This window comes from Callorhinus ursinus, unplaced genomic scaffold, assembly GCF_003265705.2.
Source record: "Callorhinus ursinus isolate GAN/ISIS: 27379988/994484 unplaced genomic scaffold, GSC_fseal_2.0 scaffold30, whole genome shotgun sequence".
Classification (NCBI taxonomy): domain Eukaryota; kingdom Metazoa; phylum Chordata; class Mammalia; order Carnivora; family Otariidae; genus Callorhinus; species Callorhinus ursinus.
Window position 1 is genome coordinate 5,013,469 of NW_027397092.1, and position 24,385 is coordinate 5,037,853.

General features: G+C 46.9%; 1 protein-coding gene across 3 annotated transcripts in view; it reads left to right on the plus strand.

Annotated features, from left to right (window-relative positions):
- TNFAIP8 (TNF alpha induced protein 8) overlaps positions 1 to 24,385 on the plus strand; it is a 111,597-nt gene that overhangs the window by 56,327 nt on the left and 30,885 nt on the right. Inside the window, exon 1 of one of the 3 annotated variants that reach the window (XM_025860783.2) lies at positions 18,633 to 18,814. The exons of the other annotated variants lie outside the window; for them this stretch is intronic. Within the exon in view, the coding sequence (XP_025716568.1) occupies positions 18,742 to 18,814 (73 nt within the window). The 5' untranslated portion in view covers positions 18,633 to 18,741. Of the gene's footprint in view, positions 1 to 18,632; positions 18,815 to 24,385 lie in introns of those variants that run through there. 3 annotated transcript variants of the gene reach the window in all.

Sequence of the window (24,385 nt, forward strand, 5' to 3'; positions counted from 1 at the left end):
TCTTATTATGCAAGAAAGAGAAACCCCAGTTTGGATTGGCTCATACAAAAGAAAATTTTTTATTAGCTTGCATAACTGGAACGAGATTTGGCTTAGCCTCTCAGTGATGTCAGGAACCCATCTTCTTTCTAATCTGCCCTCTGTGGTTGAGTTTCATCCTCAGCTAGCTTCTCTCATGGTGGTTAAATGTCTGCAGCAATTCTGACTGCATATGCACAATGCACTGTCCAGGAGGAGAGAGAGAACTGGCTTCTGGCAGCTCTATCAGAGGTGAGAGTGACCTTTTCCAGAAACCCCCAGCAAATTTCTCATGTCTCAGTGCCCAATCTTAAGCCAGTTTATTGGCTGTAGAATGGGGTCATAAGTGGCATAGGTTTGCGTCGTCTAAACCAGTCACTTGGGACGCCTGGGTGGCTCAGTCAGTTAAGCGTCTGCCTTAGGCTCAGGTTGTGATCCTGGAGTCCTGGGATCAAGCCCCTCAAGGTCCTGGGATCGAGTCCCACATCAGGCTCCTTGCTCAGTGTGGAGCCTGCTTCTCCCTCTGCCTGCCGCTTCCCCTGCTTACGTTCTCTCTTTCTCTTTGACAAATAAATACATAAAATCTTAAAAAAAAAACAAAAACAAACAGTCACTCTATGGCAAGGGGGCTAGGATTACCGTGACTGAGTTGAAATGGTCAAGGTAAACCTGGGAGCTAGGGATGGGCTCAGTCTCCCTCAAACAGCACGCTGCTCCTCAAGGAGAGGGGATAGAAGTGATGAGTGGACCACGGTTGTCTACCGAACAGACTTCCTTTCACCGTGGTTTTTTCTGTTTTGTTCTTTTCTCCTATTGCTTCGTACTTGGTGACTGGCGATGGTATAATAATACCGTGAATGGAGCCCTGCATATTGGCTTCCCAGCAGCCCTGCCCCCGTGACAGTGACATGGATACTATCAGGGATAACAAAGACATCCCATCCATGAACCCCAACAGCACTGCCGATCAGGAGGGGGAATTCTCACCGGTCAATAAAACATCCCCAAAGTATCATAGACCTGGTCTGGTAGGGACTGAACAGTGAGAATAAGAACTAGAGAAAATTAATTACAGGCAGCCCTTCCATCTATGGTAATTATATGTCCCCATAAAACACTGAAGTCCAGTATAATTTTTCTTTTAAAACAATGTCATAAGGCCATTTGTTCCTGTAAAGAATACCCTTATGTTTTATAGATAGGAACTTAATTGTCATATCTGGTTATTTTATATATTTTAAACGATATTCCTGGACTCTGGGTAATGTAGACTTCGAAACTGTGCACACGAATAAACAAAATAGGGCAGTCGGTCATATAGGATGTTATTTTGTTTACTCTAGATGATACCTCCAGGAGAATGGCCGTCAAGGTCAGGGGAAGGGACTAGGGCTATGTACAGGGGCTCTGGGGGGAGAAAAAGGCACAGTGTACAAAGAAAAACACCACTTTTGGGGCACCTGGGTGGCTCAGTCGGTGAAGCGTCTGCCTTTGGCTCAGATCATGATCTCAGGGTCCTGGGATCAAGCCCCACATCGGGCTCCTTGCTCAGCAGGGAGCCTGCTTCTCCCTCTCCTGCTCCCCCGATTGTGCTCTCCCGCTCTGTGTCAAATAAATAAATAAAACCTTAAAAAAAGAAAGAAAGAAAGAAGAAAAAGAAAACCACCACTTTCATGCTGAGTAAGTTGGAGGACGAGAGGTATGAGTTTATCTTTGTACATGACCTCCATGAGTAGCAAATGGAATTCCAAACTCCAGAGCCCTGTCTCCAGCCAACCAGTATTCCTGCCACATCCCTGACAGAAATAGACACACAGAAGGCCAAGCAGGGCCGATCCGGAGCCCTTTATTGTAGGTGGGCTTTGACCCAAACCCTGATGATGACCTCGAGTGAGCCAGACTGCACCTGCGGGTCACCAAAATCCAGGCCAGGACACCGGACTAGGCTGCAGAAGGATGCGGGTGCCTTTAAAGGCACGATGCTCTGTCACAGAGAGGCCACCTGCACAGTGGAGGTCTCAGAGGTGGAAGTTCTAGTGCACGTTAAGACGCTTGCATGACGAGCTCTGGACATGTTGTATCAACTTTCCGGGGCCTAATTTCTCATCGATGAGCAAGTCTGAGCTGAGACTGAACAAGAGGACTTGCAAAGCTTCCTGTAAGCCCGCGAGTTCTGGTTCTTGGGCTCTGCGCAGACTGTGATGGGAGGCGTCATTGCGGAACTGTGGTGGGGTGAGGGGTAGGGAACTGAAATCCTCTGTGCCTGGACATACGGACACACAGGTGATGGCAGTTTCTGCATTGCGTGCTACAGGTGTCTTCAAGAGCTACCAAGCCGGACTGGCTAAGGGCTGGATGCCAACAGCCCCAACTTGCGTGTTTCACAACATACTACAGATCCTGGGCAGAGATGCAGCTCACTGAATAGAGGGGCTGTTTCCTTTGCCAAGCCCGCCTTGGATGATGGCTGCCAGGCTTGTGTTCCAGATGTCGGGGGTCTTGCGGGAGCTGTGGACGATGAGGGCGGCGAGATCAGACGGTGACCACTGCTGGCTGAAACTTCTGTTAAAACATGGTTTCAGAGCCGTGGTCATGTGGCTTATCTCGGGAGCGGTGAGCCCGGCTGTGTTTTTTGGTCTCTCCCGTTTTGTTAAGAGTCCGATTACAAGTGGTGTTGCACCCAGTTGTGGTTTTTCGGTTTTTAGTGCTCTCATTGCTCAATTACCCAACTCCCAAACGGTTGGCTCTGGAGCTGTACCTTGATGGGAGAGAGATTGTTGTTTGTGTTCCGTGTGAGTCTGGATAAACCAGTGGTCCCAAACACAAATGTCTACAAGAGCCAGGTAAGAAACAAGAATGTGAAATTACTGCTTTCTACAGATAATTGGAAGTCATGACCCCTGGGGCCGACTTGGAGAGAATGGGTCCTATCCCCAGGCATTGACGTTCAGATGAAAAACAAAATTTATCTGGTCCAAGAAAACCTTCTATGGCTGGATTCAATCCTAAGGCTACCAGTGTGTGATTCCTGGGCTATGAATCAGCCAACTTTAGCTGTCGTTCACGTTTGCTTAGCCTCAGAGATAGCAGATGTTACAGATATGAGCCCTTTGTAGTTTTGTGTCTCAGTAGATTTTAGCTCTTTACCTTAGATGACAAGGCGATCCCTGGGCTAAGTAGGCCACCCTAACTTTGACCCGCAAATTGGAAATCCTTCCAACGAAATAATGTCCTCATGAATATCCTTCCTTTGGTTCACGGCCTTTGGAGGCTGAATCAGTTTAGAGAAGCAAAGATGGAAATCTCATTCAAAACAGTTCTGAGTATTTTACATCATTTAAAAAAAAAATTTGTGTCACTAAAAACAAGGAACCTCCAGCATTTGAAAGACACATTCCTGCCTTGCCAGTTGTTTGCTGGGTATATTCACTCCTCTTTGCCTTGTCTCTGAGTTAGGCCGGCTTGGGGGTAGGGATCAGGGTGGAATCTGGAATGGGACAAGCTCGAGTTAGCCCTTTCCCACCCCTTCCAAGCCTCTCCATGCTCATGTTCTTAATTTCTGCATCCCTGCTCTCCCCCGCCCCCCCCCCCCCCCCCGCCCAAGAAGGAACAAAGAAACCAGTGGATTGATTTACACGCTGAGGTGTGAGTCATCCACAAGGCCTTAAGAGACACTTGTATTTTTCAGAGAACCTGATGGTATAACAGGAAATAGGGCAAAGTTTAGCCAGAAGTCATGCTCCTTAATGAGAATATTTCTTATCGTGCTAACTGGATAGTTTGGGGCTGGGCAGCCTTCCAGGCACCCCAGAAACAGCACCTCAATAGCCCTGCTTCAGGTAAGACCCTCTGGACTAGCACTGGCCACTGAGCATGGGGGCAAGGGGGTTCGGCTCTTTCCTGTTTTATTTACATTATCCAAACTCCTGTCAGAGCCCATGAAAATTCCTGCAAATGTGTTTTTGTAGGAGACTGATGGTGCCCAGCTCCCCTGTGTCTGGCCAGTGGGAGAGTTGTGGGGATTTAAATATCCCTTCAGCAAAGCCACTCAGTTAAAACTATGCTAAAACTGTGCTCTTCTGAAAGTGCTTACTCACCAGAGTACTGTCTCAATTTCTCCCTTTCTGTGAGACTTCATAAAGGAATAGTCCACAGTTCTCTATGTCCTTAAGAGCAGTTTATTCCTGAACCCCTTGCAATGTGGCTTCTGTGTCTAGTCATGTTACTCAATTGTCTTTTCTCCAAGAATGCCAGTGACCACCTCATCATCATATCCACTGACCTTTTCTTTAGCTTTACTTTCTGGTGCATTGTTTTTTCACCTGTTAGCTCTACCAGGAACCATTCTTTCTTTCTTTCTCCCTTACCTCCCCTTCCTTGGCAAATTCCTCCACCCTCAAATTTTAGCTTAGGAATCACTTCTTCCAGGAAGCCTTCCCTGATTGACTCCCTCCCCCGTGACTGATTTACAATACTTGTCCTACCAGCTTTCATAGCACCCTGTACTTTTTTGCTTTTGCACTTACATTATATTTTAATTAGTGTCTTCCCCCTCCCCTGCCTATAATATAGGCTCCATGAGGACAGCCTCCAGTGTTGTTTGCACCATGTGCCTTGTACCTGTACATGGTAAATGTTCCATAACTATTTGCAGACTGAAGAACTATATAAATGAAGACAGCATCTGAACAGTGCCATCTATGGCTTCTTCTAGAGCAGGTGATGAACCCCTGGCTTCCTCCATCAAGCTTTGGTTCTCCCTAGGTCCCTAGGACTTCCAATTAGTAGATGTAGAGGGGTTGTTAGATGCTGTCGATAAAAAGTGACATCTGGGTCTGAGGGAGAAGGCAAGTGTCAGGAAATCCTGACCATTCGTATGCATCCCCTTCATGACCAGGCAGTAACTCTCCGCATCGCTTATGTTGGACAAGGGATGGCTGGCTCCCTGTTGATGAACCCCACGGAGTGGATGAGGTTTGAGGGTTCTGACCACGAACAGAATAGGAAACACATTGTTCAGAGAGCCAGGCAAGGGGGCACTAATGATTTTATCATCACCATGGAGGGAGAACTTGAATATTTGATTGGCAGTTCTAGAGAAACATTGACTAATTCTTAAAGGAACTGATAAGTGTTGTGTAGATACAAAAGTGTCTAGACAGTACTGTACTTTTGGGCCATTTAAGGAGTTTTTAAGATAATTTCAACTATATACAATTTTGCTTTACTGATTTGAGAACCCAGTGTCCCTTCTCTAACCTCTGAAAACATGACTCATCTATGTTAAGAGCGTTGCACCTGCTCTGTAGAGCTGTATAGTGGGATGGGCTTTCTAGAGCATTTGAGAAGAACATGAAATCTTGATCACATGCTTCTTTTTTTTTTTTAAGATTTTATTTATGTATTTGACAGAGAGAGATAGCGAGAGTGGGAACCACAAGCAGGGCGAGTGGGAGAGGGAGAAACAGGCTTCCCGCGGAGCAGGGAGCCCAATGTGGGGCTCGATCCCTGTGACCCGAGCCGAAGGCAGACGCTTAACGACTGAGCCACCCAGGTGCCCCCACATTCCTCTTCTTGTGTCTTGAAGTTGGATAGGAATTGTTGACTGGGTGTAAAGACAATGGAAAACGACAACTTTATTTAGGCCAGGTTTAGTGAACAAAAGTAGGTTTATATCTGTACTACAGAATAGTGTGATCAGCAAAAAAAGTAATAGTAATGTTCCATAGCCTTTGTTCGGCGAAGAGGAGATATTCTACGCCATCTGTTTTAGAAATAGTTTCATCAGAAGCTGTGGCTTTACAGAAAGAACAGCCCTCCATGGACGAGCCCAGCTCATGTGGGAGATTGATCCTGATAGAAGAGGCTCAAGAACATCCCCCCACTGGTGGCCCTGCTCAGACCTCAGACTCCGAGGTGTGAAGTGGGACTCCTCCCTCTCCCCTTGGCACGCCTGTTCCTCTCTGGACTTCCCCCGTCTTCTATTAATGCCTCTCTTCCTCCCAGTCAGCCAGGCTCAGATCCTCCCTTAATGTCTCTTAACTGCTGTACACCCCTCTTCTGGTGGAGCATATGCTATGTTTGTCTTGAGGTAAAATTATTGGTGCTCTGCTCAATCACAGACTCTATAGAGTGGGGGAAAGTAGCACAGAATGAGGTCAGAGGACCCGCCTTCCAGTCTCAGTCCTCTCTACGTGACCTTGGTCCAGCCCCTTAATGTCTCTGAGCATCAGTATCCTCATCAGAAGCAAATGGAGCCAATAATACCCAAGATTTCTTCCCTACGGGATTGTTAGTGAGGATCAGTGGCAATGTATGCAGACACACTTCAAGCCCTAGAAAGCACCGCCTTGCTGAGATGTGGTAAGATGGAGATGTGTTCTGTAATGTGCCTGGCTCGAGACTTAGCATGTAGTAGGTGCTTGATAAACTATGCCTGATGTGACAAAAGCCACAGCTTTTCATTGCATAGACATATGTATTAAAACAGATTGCATAGAATATCTGCTTTTCACTAAACAAGGCATAAGACAGGCATAATTTAAGACAGCTGAATATAAACATAAACATCATTTGGTTCTGAACTGAGCTGCTGGTTCAGAATTTGGCGATGGCCAAGTGGAATATTGCTTCCTTCCCCTGGCCCAGATAACAGGATATTTGGGACACCCAACGTTCTGCCTTTTTACATTCAAAGGTTAATCTCATCCATTAAGCACACAGATGACAAAATTAAGTATGTCTTACGCAACAATGGATCCCAGGTTGGCTTTAAGAAAACACAGCGTCTTATAAATGCAAACAGCCTCCGAGGGGGAGCTCCTTCCTAAGACACTGGGTTAATAGAATGTTTATCGCCCAAGAGCCGTTCATGCCTTGAGTAAAGAGGTGCCTGGAATTCCCATCTGGGACTTATTAGTATATATATTCAGGTGGCGCAGTGCTGGATGTTCGTTTTTCACCTAAAGGAAACAAAACTCCCGTTCTGAGGATGGCGAGGTCACTGCTCTTTGAAGATGGGCAGCTGCCACTGGTACCTTGCTGGCCCTGGAACTTGCATCCAGGGAACTGGAATTGGGTTCAGTCCCGCTTATCAGTGGTTCCGAGGGCAACTCCGGGGCGGGGGCGGGGCTGGTTCCTGGGTGGCTGGCAAGGCTGCGTCTGTAAAGATAAGCACAATCCATTAGTTGAAGCCCTGACTCCAGGGGCTTCAACGGGGGGTGGGGGGGGTGGGGATGTTTGCCTTTGCTGGTCTCTGTGTTTAGGAAGATGTTAAAAGGAAGTGCGTGCATTCTATGCCTGTTGTAAAACAGAAGGTTTGCAGCTGTCAGAGTTATTTTCTTCTTGGCTCTTTATCTGATGGACTTTTTTGTAAACCTGACAGATTTATGGATTGTTGCAGATCACCCACGCCAGCTCTTGAGATGTAATGCAAATTTTCTTTTTGTGTTTCTTTCTTTGAAGGGCACAGAGATTTATGTATGCATTTCCTTGTATTTTGGAGGTGAGGGGAAATTAAAATTATCCTTACATGTTGTCATAATTCAATATTACGAACTGATTCAATGATGATTTTATTAGTGCTATAGTGCCTCTGAAGCCTCCAACATGTTCTCCTTAAAAAGGAGGGGGGAAAAACCCCACAAGGTATACTCGTGTGTTTTTATTTTTTTTTTTTTATTTTTTATTTATTTGACAGAGAAAGACACAGCGAGAGAGGGAACACAAGCAGGGGGAGTGGGAGAGGGAGAAGCAGGCTTCCCGCGGAGCAGGGAGCCCAGTGCGGGGCTCGATCCCAGGACCCTGGGATCATGACCTGAGCCGAAGGCAGACGCTTAACGACTGAGCCACCCAGGTGCCCCTAATCGTGTGTTTTTAATAGCTTACAAATCAGCCTGAGAAGACAACGGACATCAAGATGATCAACTTTCAGCATTATAGAAGTTCGCTCTGGAAGTGTAGGTTCACTGTGGGCTTCCATAGGCTTTCTGGAGGAATCAAGACCTGAGCAAGGTTTGGGGAGGGGTTCAGAAAAAAAAACAAAAGGTGTAATATAGGAGGAAAAATAGACCTGCGGTAGCCGCTCTTCCCACAAGGTGGCTTGTGGCTGCAAAGGTGTCATGGTTCGCTGTAATGTTTGTTTCCAGTAATTTCCAGTGAATGAAACAAAACAAGTGTCGAAGTTTCTGAATGAGGACTTTTCAGATCATTCATTTCTGCTTGTTGGGGGGTTGTGCATTCATGGTTTTGCCCGTGGCGGCGGCATCCTGCCTCTGTACTTGGTTGCCTTCGCCCTCTGGGGGAGTGGGTGGTCCTCCAGCCGGCATCCCGAGGGTCTCAACCCTCAGCCTGTGGATCTCTGTGTCTCCCTGGGTGCAGGGGCCGAGGCAGCCAGGACTAGTGGCAGGCACAGATTATTCTGTCTAGCCTCTGTGGACACGTGAAGTGTCCACCCCCCGGGCTCTCTGCAGGGAAATGGGGTTACAACCTGTTAGATTATACCAGCTAGAGATGATGGTTGATTAACAGCCGTAGGAATGGAGGGAAGAAGGTCTGTCAAGCAAACATTTTGACTGTGGGACTTAGTGAGATTAGAAATAAGGGGAGACAGAGCAGCCTAAGTTGGGGACCATGGTAGGTATCTAGCCACTGTTGCCTCTGTGAGAAATAATTTGATACTGTGAAGAAAATCAAGATGCTGTGTGTGTGTGCATGTGTGTGTGTGTGTATGTGTGTGTGTCACTGCTGGTGGGAGTGGGGGGTCTGTCTGTGCCCTCAGAAGGAAGGATACTCCTGGATGGGGGGAACATAAGGAGCCATCCAAGTGGACAGGCCCTTCTGGCAACCGAAAATGTGTAGGCAGGAGCAAAGGTTCCTGACAGTATTCACTCATGGACCCTTTAGTGTCTCTGTATTATTTTCACATCGTTTTCTTGGACACAAGGAATACCTCACAGTTCCATTTATTAAGTGCTTAGGTCTAAATAACTTACTATATATTTCTCTACTAATAACCTGGTAGCTGTGTGGAAAACATGATACATATAAATCGAGAGATAAAAAAGAATGTTGTTTTTATTTCATTCTTCACCACAGTGACTAATAGAATGAGTGCCCCTGCTGAGCCTTGCGTGGTTCAGCCAGGATCCAATCAGGAGACACGAAAATAGGAACAGGAGAGTTTAATATAAATAAACACGAACTAGCACTATAGTGGGTGGCTCCTCAAAAGATTAAAAATAGAAAATCACTGTACAATCTAGCAATTCCACTTCTGGGGATGTACCCCAAAGAACTGAAAGCAGGGACTTGAACAGGTCTTGGTGTACCTATGATCATAGCGGAATTATTCGCAGTAGTCAGAAGGGGCTAGCTACCCAGTTGCCCATTGAATGGTCCATGAATGGACTAACAAAATGTGATACGTGGTATCTACATGCAATAGAATATCATTCAGTCATAAAAAGGAAGGAAATTTTGGCCCAAGCTACAACATGGATGAACCTTTGGGACATTTAAGTGAAATACGCCAATCACACACAAAAACACAAATACTCTGTAATTCCACTTATATGGGATGTCTACGGTTCAGAGGTTCAGAGACAGAAAGTAGAATGGTGGTTGCTGGGGACTGTGCGGAGGGGAGAATGGAAAGTTAGTGTTTAATGGGTACAGAGTTTCAGTTTTGCAAGATGAAAAGAGTTCTGGAAATGGGTGGTGGTAAGGGTTGCCCAACAATGTAACGGCATTGAGTACAATTGAACTGTACCCTTAAAAATGATTAAGATGGCAAATTTTATGTGATGTGCCTTTTACCACAATTAATAATAATAAAACAATCAAAAGAAATACTAACTTTAGTGAGGACTATCTAGCCAGTGAAGAGAATTGTAAAGAATAGAGGAATAGCTAATGTAAGGAGCAACCACTTACCATGGGTTCAAGATAGAGCACCAAGCGTGAGCATCTCCCTGTTCCACACCAGACCTTTATCGAAGAGGATGGCCAGCTACAGCATCTTGGATGGCGGAGAAGTTACCATAATGCTGTGCTGGTAGAACTTGCTAGAAACCCCCCTCTAGGATGCTAAGGAAATCTATCTATGGGGAGGTTTCTCGAAAAAGCACACCAGAACCAGGAGGGGAAAGTTTTCCTTCCCGTAACGTCTCCACAGTGCCCCCCACTGACAAAGCTTAGAATTGTATTGGCTGGCGAAAGAGAAAATATATTCCAAGTCCCGTATTTCTTTTCTCAAAGCAGGTGATGAAGGGTGAATTTGGGGCTGTTGGGCAATAAAGTGATCACTGGCCAACTCACAGCTTCTCAAACCTTGAAATCAGATTGGATCTCACTATGCTAATTTCCTGTCTTACGTACTTTTAAAATATAATACTTGCTTTTTATCACAGTAACTGCCAACAGCCTAGCTTTGCAAAGAAATGATGTCATCAAAAGAAATGTAGCACAATCTAATGTTACACTGTGAATTTGCTTGAAGTAGTAGTTCATACAGTTTCTGAGAGATGTTGAATAATGCTTTGTTTTCCTCAAAAATTTAAAATATCCTGCGACACCCCTGTGAGCTTGCCCTCAGCACCACAGCATTCAATTTGGGGATCTTGGGGCTAAAATTATGAGTCTGTTTCAACAACTCTATCATGTGAGAATCTAAGGTGCCAGTTGGGTTAAGAGGACGGAAGAGTCATGGGCAAAGTCAAAACTGTCTGGGGTAATGTTATTTTTGAAAACCTCTTAGGAAGTTACCAGATTGGAGAATAACATATCACTTTCCAGCAAGTAGAAGACTTACTGTCTGTTTCCTCCACCACTGGAATGGGTTGCTAGGTGAAATAGTTGGCTTGTCTTTGGAGGCACTTTGATGTGAAAATAAATACATAGCCTTAAATACAACATTCACCATCAGCGCATGAGATGCTCACCGTGTGAGGAGACCCATACAGAGATGAGAGTCAGGGAGGGACTCGCCAATTCCTAGCTCTGTCTCAGGCTCGCCCTGCAGCAGAAAATCATTATATGGAATGGTAGCAGATGCATTTATATGGTTAACGTTTTCTCTCTTTCGGGCTGCTTGCACGTAGTTAAAATTGAGAAAGTTAAATGGAATTTGATGGCACTTTGCTGAATTCAGTAGTCAGAATTCTGTTGGAGTAGATCTCAGATTAAGAAAGCTTTTGAGTTTTAGTGCTCTTCTGTTTCTGTTGGGAAAGGTATGGGCTTCGTAAGACCTTTTTTCTTTAAAGGGGCACCCTGTTCATATTAGCAGCTTCTCAGAAAAAGGTATTTATTTTGGTGAAGTCTCCAACTTGGTGAATCATAAATACTACATATTTCTAGAGCTCTTCTTTAAGGAGAAGCAGAATGACTGAAGTTTTGCAACCTGACCTGTTCAAGTGGAAAAACTGACCCATGCCTTTCAGTGCTACCTGCAGAACAGCCCCCCGCTTTCCGAAAAGCCTGTTTGGATAAGTTCTGCTTTGGTTCACATTTTTACCACCTGCTGAGTCTGTCTGTAGGGTTTCAGCCCTGGCTGCTTTCACCTGGCAAGCCTGCCCAGCCCTGGAGGTCTGCCTACCAGCCTTTCTGCCTCTTAAAACAGTGATGTTAATTTAATAGCCATTCTACCCGTGTCAGAAACTCAGTGTCAAAATCAAATCAGGACAGCTTGGAGCAGGTTAGACTTTAAAACGGATCTCAGGCCAGGAGTGTGTGTATGGTCCAAATTCCACATATGAAGCACGACTTTTGTTTCCTTGTGGATTTCATATTTTGTTTGTAAACCAGAATAAAGCTTCTTAACTCCTCAGATGCAATTAACCAACCTGTCTTGGCAGCACTTTCTATGGCTTTAGCGTGAGCCCACGGAAGAGAAAAGAGATGATCACTAGCGAGTGACTCTTGGTTTCAGCTCAGGTCATGATCTCAGGGTCATGAGATCGAGCGCCGCGTCCGGCTCCACACTGAATGTGGAGCCTGCTTGGAATTCTCTCCACCCTCTGCCCTCTGCCCCTCCTGCTCTTGCCCCCCCCCCCCAAATCTGTCTTTATCTTGTTAAAGAATTATTTCCTTGCTGCAAGGTGTAAAGGCATTTAGGGCTTCTAGATACATGTCCCACAACCTAAAACAATCTGGCCTCATTCACAAAAGTATTCGGGAAAGGGGCGCCTGGGTGGCTCAGTTGGTTAAGCGGCTGCCTTCGGCTCAGGTCATGATCCCAGGGTCCTGGGATCGAGCCCCGCATCGGGCTCCCTGCTCGGCAGGAAGCCTGCTTCTCCCTCTCCCACTCCCCCTGCTTGTGTTCCTGCTCGTGTTCCTGCTCTTGCTATCTCTCTCTCTGTCAAATAAATAAATAAGAAATCTTTAAAAAAAGAAGTATTCGGGAAAGAGTCGAAGCGGGATTTCAGAATTTTCAGCGCTTTGTCCCATTCCTGCCTCATTTCACTATTGTTTCTCCTCTGTTAAGTAAGTGGCCATGGACCCCATTTTATCAATGGGCACACAGAAGCCCAGAGAGGTTCAGTGGTTTGCCCATGTAAATCTTTAAATCTTTTTAAAGATTTATTTATTTTAGAGAGAGAACAAGCAGGTGGGGGGCAGAAGGGGAGAGGAAGAGAGAATCTCAAGCAGACTCTGCACTGAGCACAGAGCCCCACGTGGGGCTTGATGCAGGGCTCCATACGGGGCTCAATCTCACAACCCTGAGATCACGACCTGAGCCGAAACCAGGAGTCAGTAGCTTAACCGACTGCACAACCCAGGCGCCCCTGGCTTGCCCATTTTTAGCAGAAAAGTGAGAGGAGAAGGAACAGGACAAAACCATCCTAATTAACAGGAGGCAGTCCTTCCGGGGTTTATGGTGGTTGGGCCCAGATCTCCCCCACCGAGCCTGGTGGTCTTTTCCCTTCTCTTGGCAGCCTCATAGTCCAGGAGCTTTAATTAGGGTCCTGACCGAACTTTTAATTAAAAAAAAAAAATGGTAGTGGTTTCATGTAGCTGAATAAATGGAAGCTGTTGAACTTATAGTGTATGTAAAGCATCGAATATCCGGAGTGGAATAACTTTCATTTGAACCTGTGATCTAAGCCCTCAGACAGAGCCAGTTGAACAGTCTATGCAAGCTCTGGCTCAAACTCTGGAAACCTCCCATGATAGCCGTCTTTGAGGTGCCCTTCTGCAAAATAAAGGACTTGAATTTTACGTGAGTAGTTTTATAGAGTCAGAAAGTCTAGAGAGAGGGCGCAGGACGCCTAGACTGCATTGACTGCAGTCTGAAGAACACTACTACTTAGTTTTGTGATCTTGAGCAAATCATATAACCTCCCTTTCTTTAATGACATATCTGTAAAATGGGTATGATTGCCCCAAGGGAGATCATTGGGAAGTCTGAATAAAACCTTTTTTTTTTTAGGGATGCCTGGGTGGCTCAGTTGGTTAAGCATCTGCCTTCGGCTCAGGTCATAATCCCGGGGTCCTGGGATCGAATCCCTCAGCAGGGAGCCTGCTTCTCCCTCTGCCTGCCGCTCCCCCTGCTTGTGCTCTCTCTCTCTCTCTCTCACAAATAAATAAAATCTTTAAATAAAATAAAATCTTTTTTTAATTAAAATCTATGTAAATGCATGGCATCATTGCTAAATATTATACAAGAAAGACCATGCATCATACACTCTTCAGCTAATATTTTCAGGCCTGATTTTGAGTGTGTGTGTGTGTGTGTGTGTGTGTGTGTGTGTTTAATCATCTGCTAAGCACTTTTGAGCAAGGAAGATTTCCTAGGAGAAAAATAACACAAACAATGGAAGCCGAGGAAACAGGTGTATCCCAGATGTACTGTAGTCTCCATCCGCGCTCACCTCAGACCTCAGCACTCCTTCCCACTCCCTCAGAATTATCCACTCACACCCCAAGCGAGCGTTGGCGAGGATGAAGGATTTGCTGAAGGTGTCAACCGGGGTAGAACGCAGGGCCCTGGGAGGCAGCTCTCCTCCCTCCTCCATGGCCACACTCAACGTTGGCAGATCGTTCTTGACTCGCAGGAGCTCTGTGCCCCACCCTCCCACTCCCCAGCCTCATCCCAGCACCCAGCAGTGCCTAAGCATCTGGGCGCCTGGCCTCCTGAGAAGCTGCATGAGTGACCTCCACTCTCATCTGAGTGCTCCCTTCTCCATTTCGGGTAAATAAAAATTTTCTCGAGGCAAGGAGAGCAAGATCACCACGGCCGGGTGCGGGGAGGAGAGGACTCTGGAGAGACACCCATGTAGCCTCACCTCTTTTTCGGAAGGTAAAATGCAGAAGAGTCTGAGAAGAATAACAAGGACTCAAAGCCTGCAGCCCCAACCAGGTGAGACCCAGAACACAGCCCTTCCCTGTGTGTGAGGAGAGAGACCGAAAGCCAACTGTATTGTATAGACCACTGGAGTCTTCGAAAGAACTTTTTTTTTTCCTAAAGATTTTATTTATTTGTTTGATAGGGAGAGAGACAGCGAGAGAGGGAACACAAGCAGGGGGAGCGTGAGAGGGAGAAGCAGGCTTCCCGCGGAGCAGGGAGCCCAATGCGGGGCTCGATCCCAGGACCCTGGGATCATGACCTGAGCTGAAGGCAGAAGCTTAACCTACTGAGCCACCCAGGCGCCCCTTCCAAAGAACTTTTAAGGGTGTGGACGTAAGTAATATAAGAAGAGTTGAGGAAAGCTTCAAAGTCAAATAGAAGAAAGCCACTTTTTATGCTAAGTAGACAACTTTTTTTTCTGACCTAAAATGTCATGTGTACCTAGTCAGCCTCTTGTCAGCAGGGTAGAAATAAAAAGTATTAATACAGTGCATGTTGTTACGACCTGGCGTTCTTGTGATCTGGGAGGGTAGGTCTGACTCATTTATACAGATGCGTAGTATTTTTCACTGCAGAGAATTTACAACATTGTTGAATGTGAGTAGAGTTTGTTACCTCCTGAATAAACCTCTTCTTCTCTCCTCGATTCTGCTGGTCTTTTCATTTGTGTGAGTCTGAAAACTTGCTGACCTTCCTGTTCTTAATACACATCTGGACAGCTCTGAGCCAAAGACCCCAAAGTCCAGGCTTTCTTTCTTTAATTTAAAAAGGGCATTTTTTTGAGGTATAATTTAAGAGGAGATTTTTCTGCTGCTCTGTGATAAAATTCAGTGAAGGGGTGGTTTTGATAAACCTTCCTTAGAATCAAGGTCACTTGGAAGGTTGAGTTATTTAGATCTGTGGTCACGATTACCAAAATTAGGGACACCTGGGTGGCGCAGTCCGTTAAGCATCTGCCTTCAGCTCAGGTCATGATCCCCAGGGTCCTGGGATCGAGTCCCACATAGGGCTTCTTGCTCAGTGGGGAGTCTGCTTCTCCCTCTGATGCTCCACCTGCTTGCTCCGTCTCTCTCTCTCTCTCTCTCTCTCTCTCTCTCTCTCTCTGACAAAAAAATAATTACCAAATTTATACCGGTAAGCTCCAGATAAACAGGTCCCATTCACATGTGATACATATACATATTTGATAATGCCCAAATGAATGAAAAAAATCATCAGACTCTTAGGCACCATTTTACCTCTCCCATCTGGGCACAGAAGCAGGGAGATCCACTGTTCCACACGCATAGAAGTTCAACCTAGTATGTAAGTGCAGTATGGTATTAACTGACAAGTGTTGCTAACTTAATTGCTATTTTGTATTGGCTGGTCTATAATGATTGTTGGTGCGACTTCTAAGTGTATTGCCAGTCTAAAGCAAGCTGGAGTATTTCTAAATATTCAAGGGTGAACAGATTCCGCGTACAGGAGGTAGATGACTATAAGGTACTAGAGCATTATTCTCTGGAGGCTTAAAAGCGACTAATCCCCTTTGGAACAAAAGCGGAGCAAAATCAAGATGAGGTGACTGACGGAGCATAGATCGTAGATCGGAAGTGAGAGGAAAGCAAGCCCCAGAGAATCAGCTGCCCTTTGGCTTCACTTTGTAGGCTGGGAACGGTGCTGTTTGCCCAAGGTTATACTGGCGACTGAGGAGCGTCCTTGTCTACATACAGTCTTTTAAAATAAGCTGAGCATTCCTTGCGGTTGAGTTAGATCAGGACATCCTTCCCCAAGGTGACTGCTGGATTGCATTTAAATACTAAAGAAGTTTTTTTTTCCAGGTTCCCTGGGGATCGGGTGAGTGTTCAAAGATGGAGATTCTAAAATGACTCTAAAATGAATTACAAGGCTGACCTGGCAGGAATGGGACTGTTCATTCAGCAGTCCTTCTCTTTGGCTAACCTGAAGGCTTTTCTCTGTGAATCGGGTGTGAAAACAAGCCAAATGTTAGGGGCATGTATTTTAGCACATCTCATGTGGTTTGTACGTAACTGGACTTGCAAAAGGACATTTAATAAATAATTCTGAGGAGGGCCCTTTCTGAAGGAAGAAGGTGAAAGGGAGCCCTGCGTGCAGCAGATGGGGCTTGGAATTTGGGTTGTCTGAATTTGCATAATCATCACCTTGAACAAGGTGTTGCATCTTAGTCCAATTATAGCTGAATGGGAGCTATCTTATCTGTATGACACAGGCCCCGCTGAGGTCCGGTAGGGCTCCTGGTAGCCATCTGTGGACATCTGGGCTGTGGGGAGGGAGGGCAAGGGCAGATGATGTGTGTGGGAGGGAGGGCTCCCAGAATGATGCCTTGGACAGGACCAGAAAGGTCGCTTCTTCCTGGTGAGGGAGCATTTCTCTGGGTTCAAAATGATCACGTCTCCTTTGGAAGTTTGAGGTTACTGAGGGAAGGTATGCATTTTCGCTGCTCCTGACCCAGAATGTGTGGCGAGAGGGACTGCGCAGTTAACTGTGACTTTCAGAAGGGTGCACACTGTTATCCTTTTTGTGGTGAGGTCGCTTTACAGGAGGCTCCGCAACACTGATATTTTCCAGATGTTTCTCCCCTTCTCTCTTCTTGATTGGCTATGTCTCGCTCTACCATCCTGCCCTTTCAGTGAAATTGAGATAAGTTAGGTTGGGGTTTTAGGCATGTTAGAATCACTCAGTAATAGGAAGTGATCTACTATTCAGGCCTTATATTAATATTTATAATCACTTTGACTGCTTGTGACTTGCATAAATCCTTCTTTCCCGTTTGAACCCAATATTGAAGTAGAACACCTGAGCATCTTTTACAAAAATTTACTTTTAATGGTGCAAGAGTTAGTAATAATCTGCAGTACGTATGGTTTTCAAATCCTTTTTTGCTTGTATTACCTTATTTTATACCAAACATAAATCTGTGAAGCAAATACTACTCTTAATCCTCATTTTACCTGTGAGGGAAGCGGGGGGAGGGGCAGAGAGATTAAAGAATTTGCTCAAGGTCATAAAAATGATAAATTTTCTTTCAGGCTCTTTAAATCCATATCTTTTGTGTATTCTTTTCATTAAATTTATATCCTAGTGTCTACCCTTGTTTTTGTTTTTTTGTGGTTGTTTTTTTTTGCCCATATAAAAATGGGAAATGAGGAAAAAGAAAGCCGCTGGGAAATAAACTTAGGGGAAAAAATATAACTTTTTTCACAATTCCCTAATCGATCTTTCAGGTGCGTTATTAGAGGATCTTTTGCCTTAAATTGGTGATAGAACTAGTGCTTTGCAAAATACCCCGATTAAGACAGGTCCATCAGTGTCAGCTCTGTTCCTCGCTCCTCGGAAGAGAAAACCCACGTTTCGCCAAGTCAAGACGCCCACCTCGCTGCCGATTGTAAGAGCCTGGGGGACAGGACCTGAGGGCAGGAACTGAGTGGTCTTCCCCAGGCTCTGCAGACCTTCTATTCTATCAGCATTTCAGAAGCCGAACACCCGCCTCCGCCTTTGGCGTTTGGAAGGAATTTATCCCCGGTTGCTGTTGCGGGTGGCGCGGGGAGGGAAGGGCGCTCTCCCTCCGGGGACCACCCTTGGGGCTAACTGCAGAGGGGCTCGTGCGCCTGGGGCTGCGGTTTGAGTTAAGAGTGCTCGCCCGGGTTATGCTGAGTAAGCCGCCTTGTCTGCTTTCCCCGTGCAAAGGTAAGGGGTGGGGGTCGCCCCCACTTTCTTCAAAAGGCCTGGCGAAACTGGTCCTTCCAGCCACATGGACCGATATCCATGTTACTTTCCTGCGAAAATAACGTACAAACCGGAGCAGCTTGAAGATCCTTATTTTTCAGGCGTATAAGATCCCCCAGGACAAGGCAAGTTTAAATGGGCGCCGAAAAATGTTAACGCAGAGATCCAGAGGCGTTTCTTTGACCGCGTGTGTATTTCTTATTTATGTACGACTGCCGCGCGCGCTCAGAGGAGTGAGACCTTCTTCCTTACTGCACATTTATTTCCCAGGCGTAGCCCGTCCGGGTCACGTTTGCCCCCGGCGCCCCTCGGCCTTGCCTGGGCGCAGAGTCGGGCTGCGGTCCCGGCCTCCGGCCCACCTGCGTGCGCCCCGGCCGCGCCAGCCCCGCCAGCCGCGCCAGGTCGCCTCCGCCCCGCGACGGGCCGGGGCGCGCGGCCCCGGGGGCGGACTCCCGCCGCCCAGCTGAGACGCGATTCGTCACTCTTGCAGAACTTTCCCCCTGAAAATCCCTGCACCAGAACCAGCCCTCCGCCCCGCGGAGGTTTTGATTTTAGTGGCTTTCCTTCCTTTTATTTTCTGTCGTGCGCGGGTTTTGGCCTCGGAGCGAACTTGCAGCTCGTCCGAGTACATGTCCGCGGTAATCGCCCCTGCAGCCGGTTACCCTGCCACCATGCACTGCGAAGCAGAAGAATCCAAGGAAGGTATGAGTCTGATTTCTCGGGGCGGGGGCGGGGGGGGGCAAGATCCCGCGGAGGAATGTGGAGGAAAGGCTGAGTAGGGGCGCAGATGGGGATTTTAAAGGGAGCGGTGGGTACTTTGTCCCTCGCCTTGCGTCTTCGCAGCTCATAGCGGAGTCTGCGGAGCCCTTTCTGGAGCCTTCTCGCCCTGCAGCCTTTCCGAGACCAGAGGAGGAAGAGTCTCGGACTTAGTTCAGCCAGCCCACGGAAGGCTGCTTTGTAGATTAATCTGGAAACGAAACGGAATGCAAAATGTGCTTTGGAAAGCGCTGCCTGCCTGCCTGCATCAGGACAGCCTAAAGCGACTCCCCTTGGAAGAGCCCAAAGAGTCCAGGGTCCCTTGAAAAAGGTTTCAGAAATTGGAAACTCCTTGTGTTTCCGGTTAAAAGGGGAAGCTGAGTGAGGGGGAGAAGTGAAAGATCTTCATTTGGGGAATAGGTTGGTTGGTGGGTTTTTTTGCTGTCTTTTTTTCCCCCCTTGCTGACTTTTCAGCAGTGAATTCATTTTGTTGGGGGCCTAAGGCAGCGGAAAGATAGGAGGGGCGCTTTGTGCAGCTTGCAACTGAGGCGAGTTTGTCTGTTTCTACCTTTGCCAAGGCAAAGGGTTTCATTTACTCCTAACAGAGAACGGGTGGGTGACAGGGCTGGAAAAACTCCAACCAAAACACAATTATACTCTGGTGTTAGTTCGGGGAGTTTATTTGTGTTTGAGTGTTTGTATGCTTTGTTTCCTGAAACTTTATGTATACAAAAGTCCTCTTGTAAGTGGGTGGGAGTGAGGATAGTTGGGGAAAATTAAGAGAGTAGGAGAGGAGACTGTTCATAATTATGAAAATTCCTTTTCTTTTCAAGTAGCCTCTTGGGAAACTGGTAAGTTTCAGGTCAGTCACAGCAGCTGCTGGGAGCGGGGGTGGGGGGAGCAGAAAGGAACCCCAACATTCTCCACTTGGTAGAGAGGAGGTAGTGAGATCCCTTGGAACTTGTCCTCTTCTGTCTGCTATGGAGTTCCCTCCCAAAGTAAAGCTCTGTGTTTCATAATGTAGTCTCTGTGGGCTGGTGTTTACCTTATTATGCAGTGTGGGGGGAGCAGTCCGTAAAAGAGGCTTGTTTGATAGAAATACAAGGCTGTGGTGAAGAAAAACGACAGCCAGGAGCATTGTTTTTGAGCTTGATGTGGAGCTTGGGGGATGAATGTTTCCTTGCTGTGGCCTCTGTCCTGTTGGAGCTATGTGCTGATGGATGCCTTTTCTGTCTTTATAACAGCAAGTTATAGTAAGTCAAAAGTAGTCGAAGGCAAATAGGAAACAGGCTGAGAGAATCCAGCCTGGTGAACTTTTGTGTAGGTACGAGTAACATTTAAATTGGTATTCTTTTCCTGAGTGTGTTTTTCCTTTCTTCTGGGAGAGGAGGAGGTGGAAACACGGTATCCCAAAGTGTGTAATGTATTCCTTCCTCTAGTTGTTTCCACATTGTTCCCTCCTGCCCAGCTCTCTGGATGTTCCCCTAAGAACTGGAGTGTGATGGGGTCCCTCGAGGGTCCCTACCTTGTCCTCACCTTGCCTCCACTCGCCATCATTTACATTCTGCAGATCTGCAGCAGTTTATCTGGCTTCAGCCTTTTACAGAAAGCCCGGGTTTTTTTAAAAAAATAATAAGAATATGAGGTGCTAGAGTTTTAAATTGATGACAGTTAAGGTAGAATATGGAAAAACTCTTCAGAGACATGGAAGGAATACTTATTAATAGAATCATTGCAACTTCTGCCTGGAAGTAAAGGGTGTGTGTGTGTGTGTGTGTGTGTGTCCATCTTCCTGGGCAGTTCTTGTAAGACTGGGTATTAGCTGTGATCTAGAACCTTCTGTTTGGCTACTACCTCTCAGAAGTCTATGAAAAGAGCCACGCTGTGTAAATTATTTTTTATTATCTTCTCTATCCTTACTAATCCTTTCCCCCCCTCCTTTTTTTTTTTCTTTTTCCTCCTGATGGACTTCAGTATCCCATTTAGTGTGAGATCACCACAAACTCTTCACAATGTCTCCATTGCAAGAAAATTGCCTTCTGATGCTTTGTGCTGATTGGCTGTAATGGGGAGGGGTACTTTTAAGTCATCATTCTGAGCCACAGTGAGGGACTAGTATGCTTTCTTTGGGGTTAAATCTGAAAAAAATAGCAAGTCGATTCAGAAGTCCTTGGACTCCAGCAGATTTGTGGATGTGAGTGAATGTGGAAGCAAATGACTAGGGATATTGTTAAAGCCATCGTAGCTTAGAACATACTTGACTCTGTGCCAGGAAGGCTGAACCTCCATCCTAGTCTAGAGCCACCTCCTAGAGAATTGGTTTAATTTTGCCTGCTGACAAATGCATAGGTGATTGTGCTTGAGCATGAAACAGAGAGAGGTAATCCAGGCCTCGCTTTATTAAAAGTGGAATGAATTTAAGATAGCCGGGCGTGATGTGACTGAGAGAGCAAGAGAAATGAAGGGATAAACCCAGTGTGTTAAAAAGGGGAAGGTCATGGGAAGGAGGCTATCAACGGTTTCCAGTGGACGGGGGCTTCCTGAGGAGATAGGTTGATGGCCACATTCTTCGAATTTATTGGCATCCTGTTGCGTAAAGTACTTAATTATGAAATAGGAAAAAAAATGAATGGAAGCTAAGGTCTCTGAGGACCTTTCTAGTGCTAAGCATCAAGGGATCCAGGGCTCCTTTGTCCCCCTTCTTACAGTGTTGGTTTCAGGACGTGAGAAAGCCATTGGGAGGGAGGGGTTGCTGTGTGGGGACTTGGGAAGAAGTAAGGGTTGAGGGGTGAGTGAGCTCAGCTCCTCCTCTGTGGCCCATAATAACATCCCATCCCCCCTCCTTCCCCCCCCCCCCCCCCTCTCAGCCAGATTCTCTCCTGCCCCCTCACCAGGCCTGCTATTTCACAAAGAAAACAGCAGCCTTTAGACAGCGCCCTCGACTTCCTGCTCCCAGGGTGACAGACTCGCCTTCACCCACACCCTTCCCTCCTGGTGTCTGTGGAGCAGGGGTCCTTCCCTCTGCGGATGGCCACTCCTTCCACCTGGGGCTCCTCACCCACCCATGGGCCCCATGGCTTTCTTGGTCCCTTTCTTTCAGCTCCCTACTTGAAAGTGTTTGCACTTGCTGGTTCTCCTGCCCGAATTAGCCTTCTCGCCACCTGACCCCCTTATCAGTTCCTCGGAGGGGCTTTTTCTGAACCTCCAGCCTGAATTAGAACCCCCGATTGACCTCTCTCAGCACCCATTCTTCCACTCGCTGACCATGTTCACCATCTCTTCTCCAGAACACAAGCTCTTGAGGTCAAGACCATGGCTGTTTTCTTCCCCCACTGGGAGTGCTAAGAGGTGATCATTGCCTACTTATAAAATGAGGGGCTCCTGGGTGGCTCAGTCAGTTAAGCATCTGCCTTCAGCTCTGGTCATGATCTCAGGGTCCTGGGATCGAGTCCTACATCAGGCCCCATGCTCAGCAGGGAGCTTGCTTCTCCCTCTGCCTGCCATTCCCCCTGCTTGTGCGCTCACTCGCTCGCTCTCTCTCTCTCTCTCTCTGACAAATAAATAAAATCTTAAAAAAACTTTTTTTATCCCACGGTGCCTACCTTCTCAATCTTTGTCATCCCTCATCCCACCGAAGTCTGTCTTTTTCTCCACCATTCCATGGAAACCGCCAGAATCACCAGGGACCCAGCATTCGTATTTTGTCCTGTCCGGCTCTCCTTTCCTTTTTCTAGCTGTTTTCTGTCTAATCTCCCGGACCTCCGGCCGGGGCTCTTCTGAGAAGAGCCTGGTACACACCACGCTTTGAGTGTCACACAGGAGCCTCACGCGCAGCAGGTCTGGATGGAGCCCATCATTTCTTCCTCTTCACGGATCTGATCTGCCTTTTGTCTTTCCCCTGATTACCATTGCTCTCTTTTTGGCTTCCAGACTCCACATCTGCAAGGGGTCCTCGACCCTGCCCTCTCGTTTATCTTCATCTTCCACCTGGTACTTCATCCTCCTCATTATCTGTTAGATGCATCTCTTTCTCTTCTCCCCTGTCCCTGCCTTGGGGCAGGCCCTCAGCGTCCGTACCCTGACGGTTGCAGTAACCGGCTCTGTCATCAGGGCTCTTGGCTCTAAGAAGTGGAAACTAACTCCTGCTCTCATAAGCAGAGGAATTTATTGGAAGCACATGGCAGAGTTCACAAGTCCACGGAAAGGCTGAGAATGGGCCCCTGAAATGCATCAGGAGATGGAGCTGAGGCCGTACCCCAGGATTGCCTGGTTAGGACCTCACTGCAGCCTTCGCCTCTGCTGTATTTTTCAGCTTTGTCACTCCTAGGCCTCGGGATGTGGCTCAGTGTTTTTTGGTCTTCCTCCGCATTCAGAAATCCCTGAAATAAGGTTGTCGGATTGGTCAGTGTGAGATCGTGCACCTGCCCCTTGCTGACCCTGGGGAGTGAGGGAACGTCTGCTTCTGGCTTTGGGAGTGGGAAAGAGGGGTCTAACTCCTACCACATCTTGCAAAACGAGGGCTCCTCCAGAAACAGGAAGGGGGTTCCGACGTGAAATCACCAAACAACAACAAATACCTACTGCCCCACTGGGCTTGTCCTGTCCAGCCTTGGTGTTGCCTTGGTGTTGCCCGCTCCCATGCTCCCTTGTTCCCTCATCAAATGCTGTTTCCTCTGTGGGTTCACCCTCATGTCGGTGTTATTTCCACCCAGACCCAGTTTGGAGTAGATGCTTCTTCAGGGCATTTTCCCTAACACCCTAAACTTCCCTCCATTGTACCATCTTTTCACGTATTACTGTTATTAATTTCCTTTTCCTTTGCCTCCACTTTATTATGAGCCTTCTGAGAGCAAGGTTTGTGCATGTTTTATTTCCTGAAGCCCCCGTGGCTGACCTAGGGCCTCTCCTAGAAGAGAGCCTAATAAAGCATTGTCAAATTCATCGATTAAAATGAGATTATGTCATATGATGAAAACCTTTGAACACTTCTTCCGGTTTCTAGAGTGCCTTCCCAACCTAAAGGACCAACCTATTTAGGGTTTCTTAAATTCTCCACTCTTACTGGTAGAGTCAAAACAAGCGTGTGTCTTTGATCTCTAGGGTCAGGGCCGGCAGTGACTTCCCTTCAAGACTGAAGATGCAGTTTTGGAACTAAAACGTATTGAGCTCTTCCCTGTGCGAGGCATGGTGCTAAAGCATAGGATTATGTATATTATCCCATTTCATCCTTGTATAATAACCTGTTGTGTCGACTCCACAAAACAGTAAAGAGATCGGATGTTCAGAGAGGTTAAAAACTGTGCCTAAAATCACACAGCTAGAAAAGGTGGAACCAGGATTTGAATGGAGGCTCTGTGGTGCTAACCCTCCCCTGTCTTCAAGCCTGGCACTCAGGAGGATGCTGTCTGTGGTCTTGTGCCTGTTTGTACCCCAGTTTGAGAAACCAGGAGTGGAGAGACCAGGTGTTTGGAGGAGAAAGTGGAGAGTCCGCGCCTTGGCTCTTCATGTGCCCCTCGG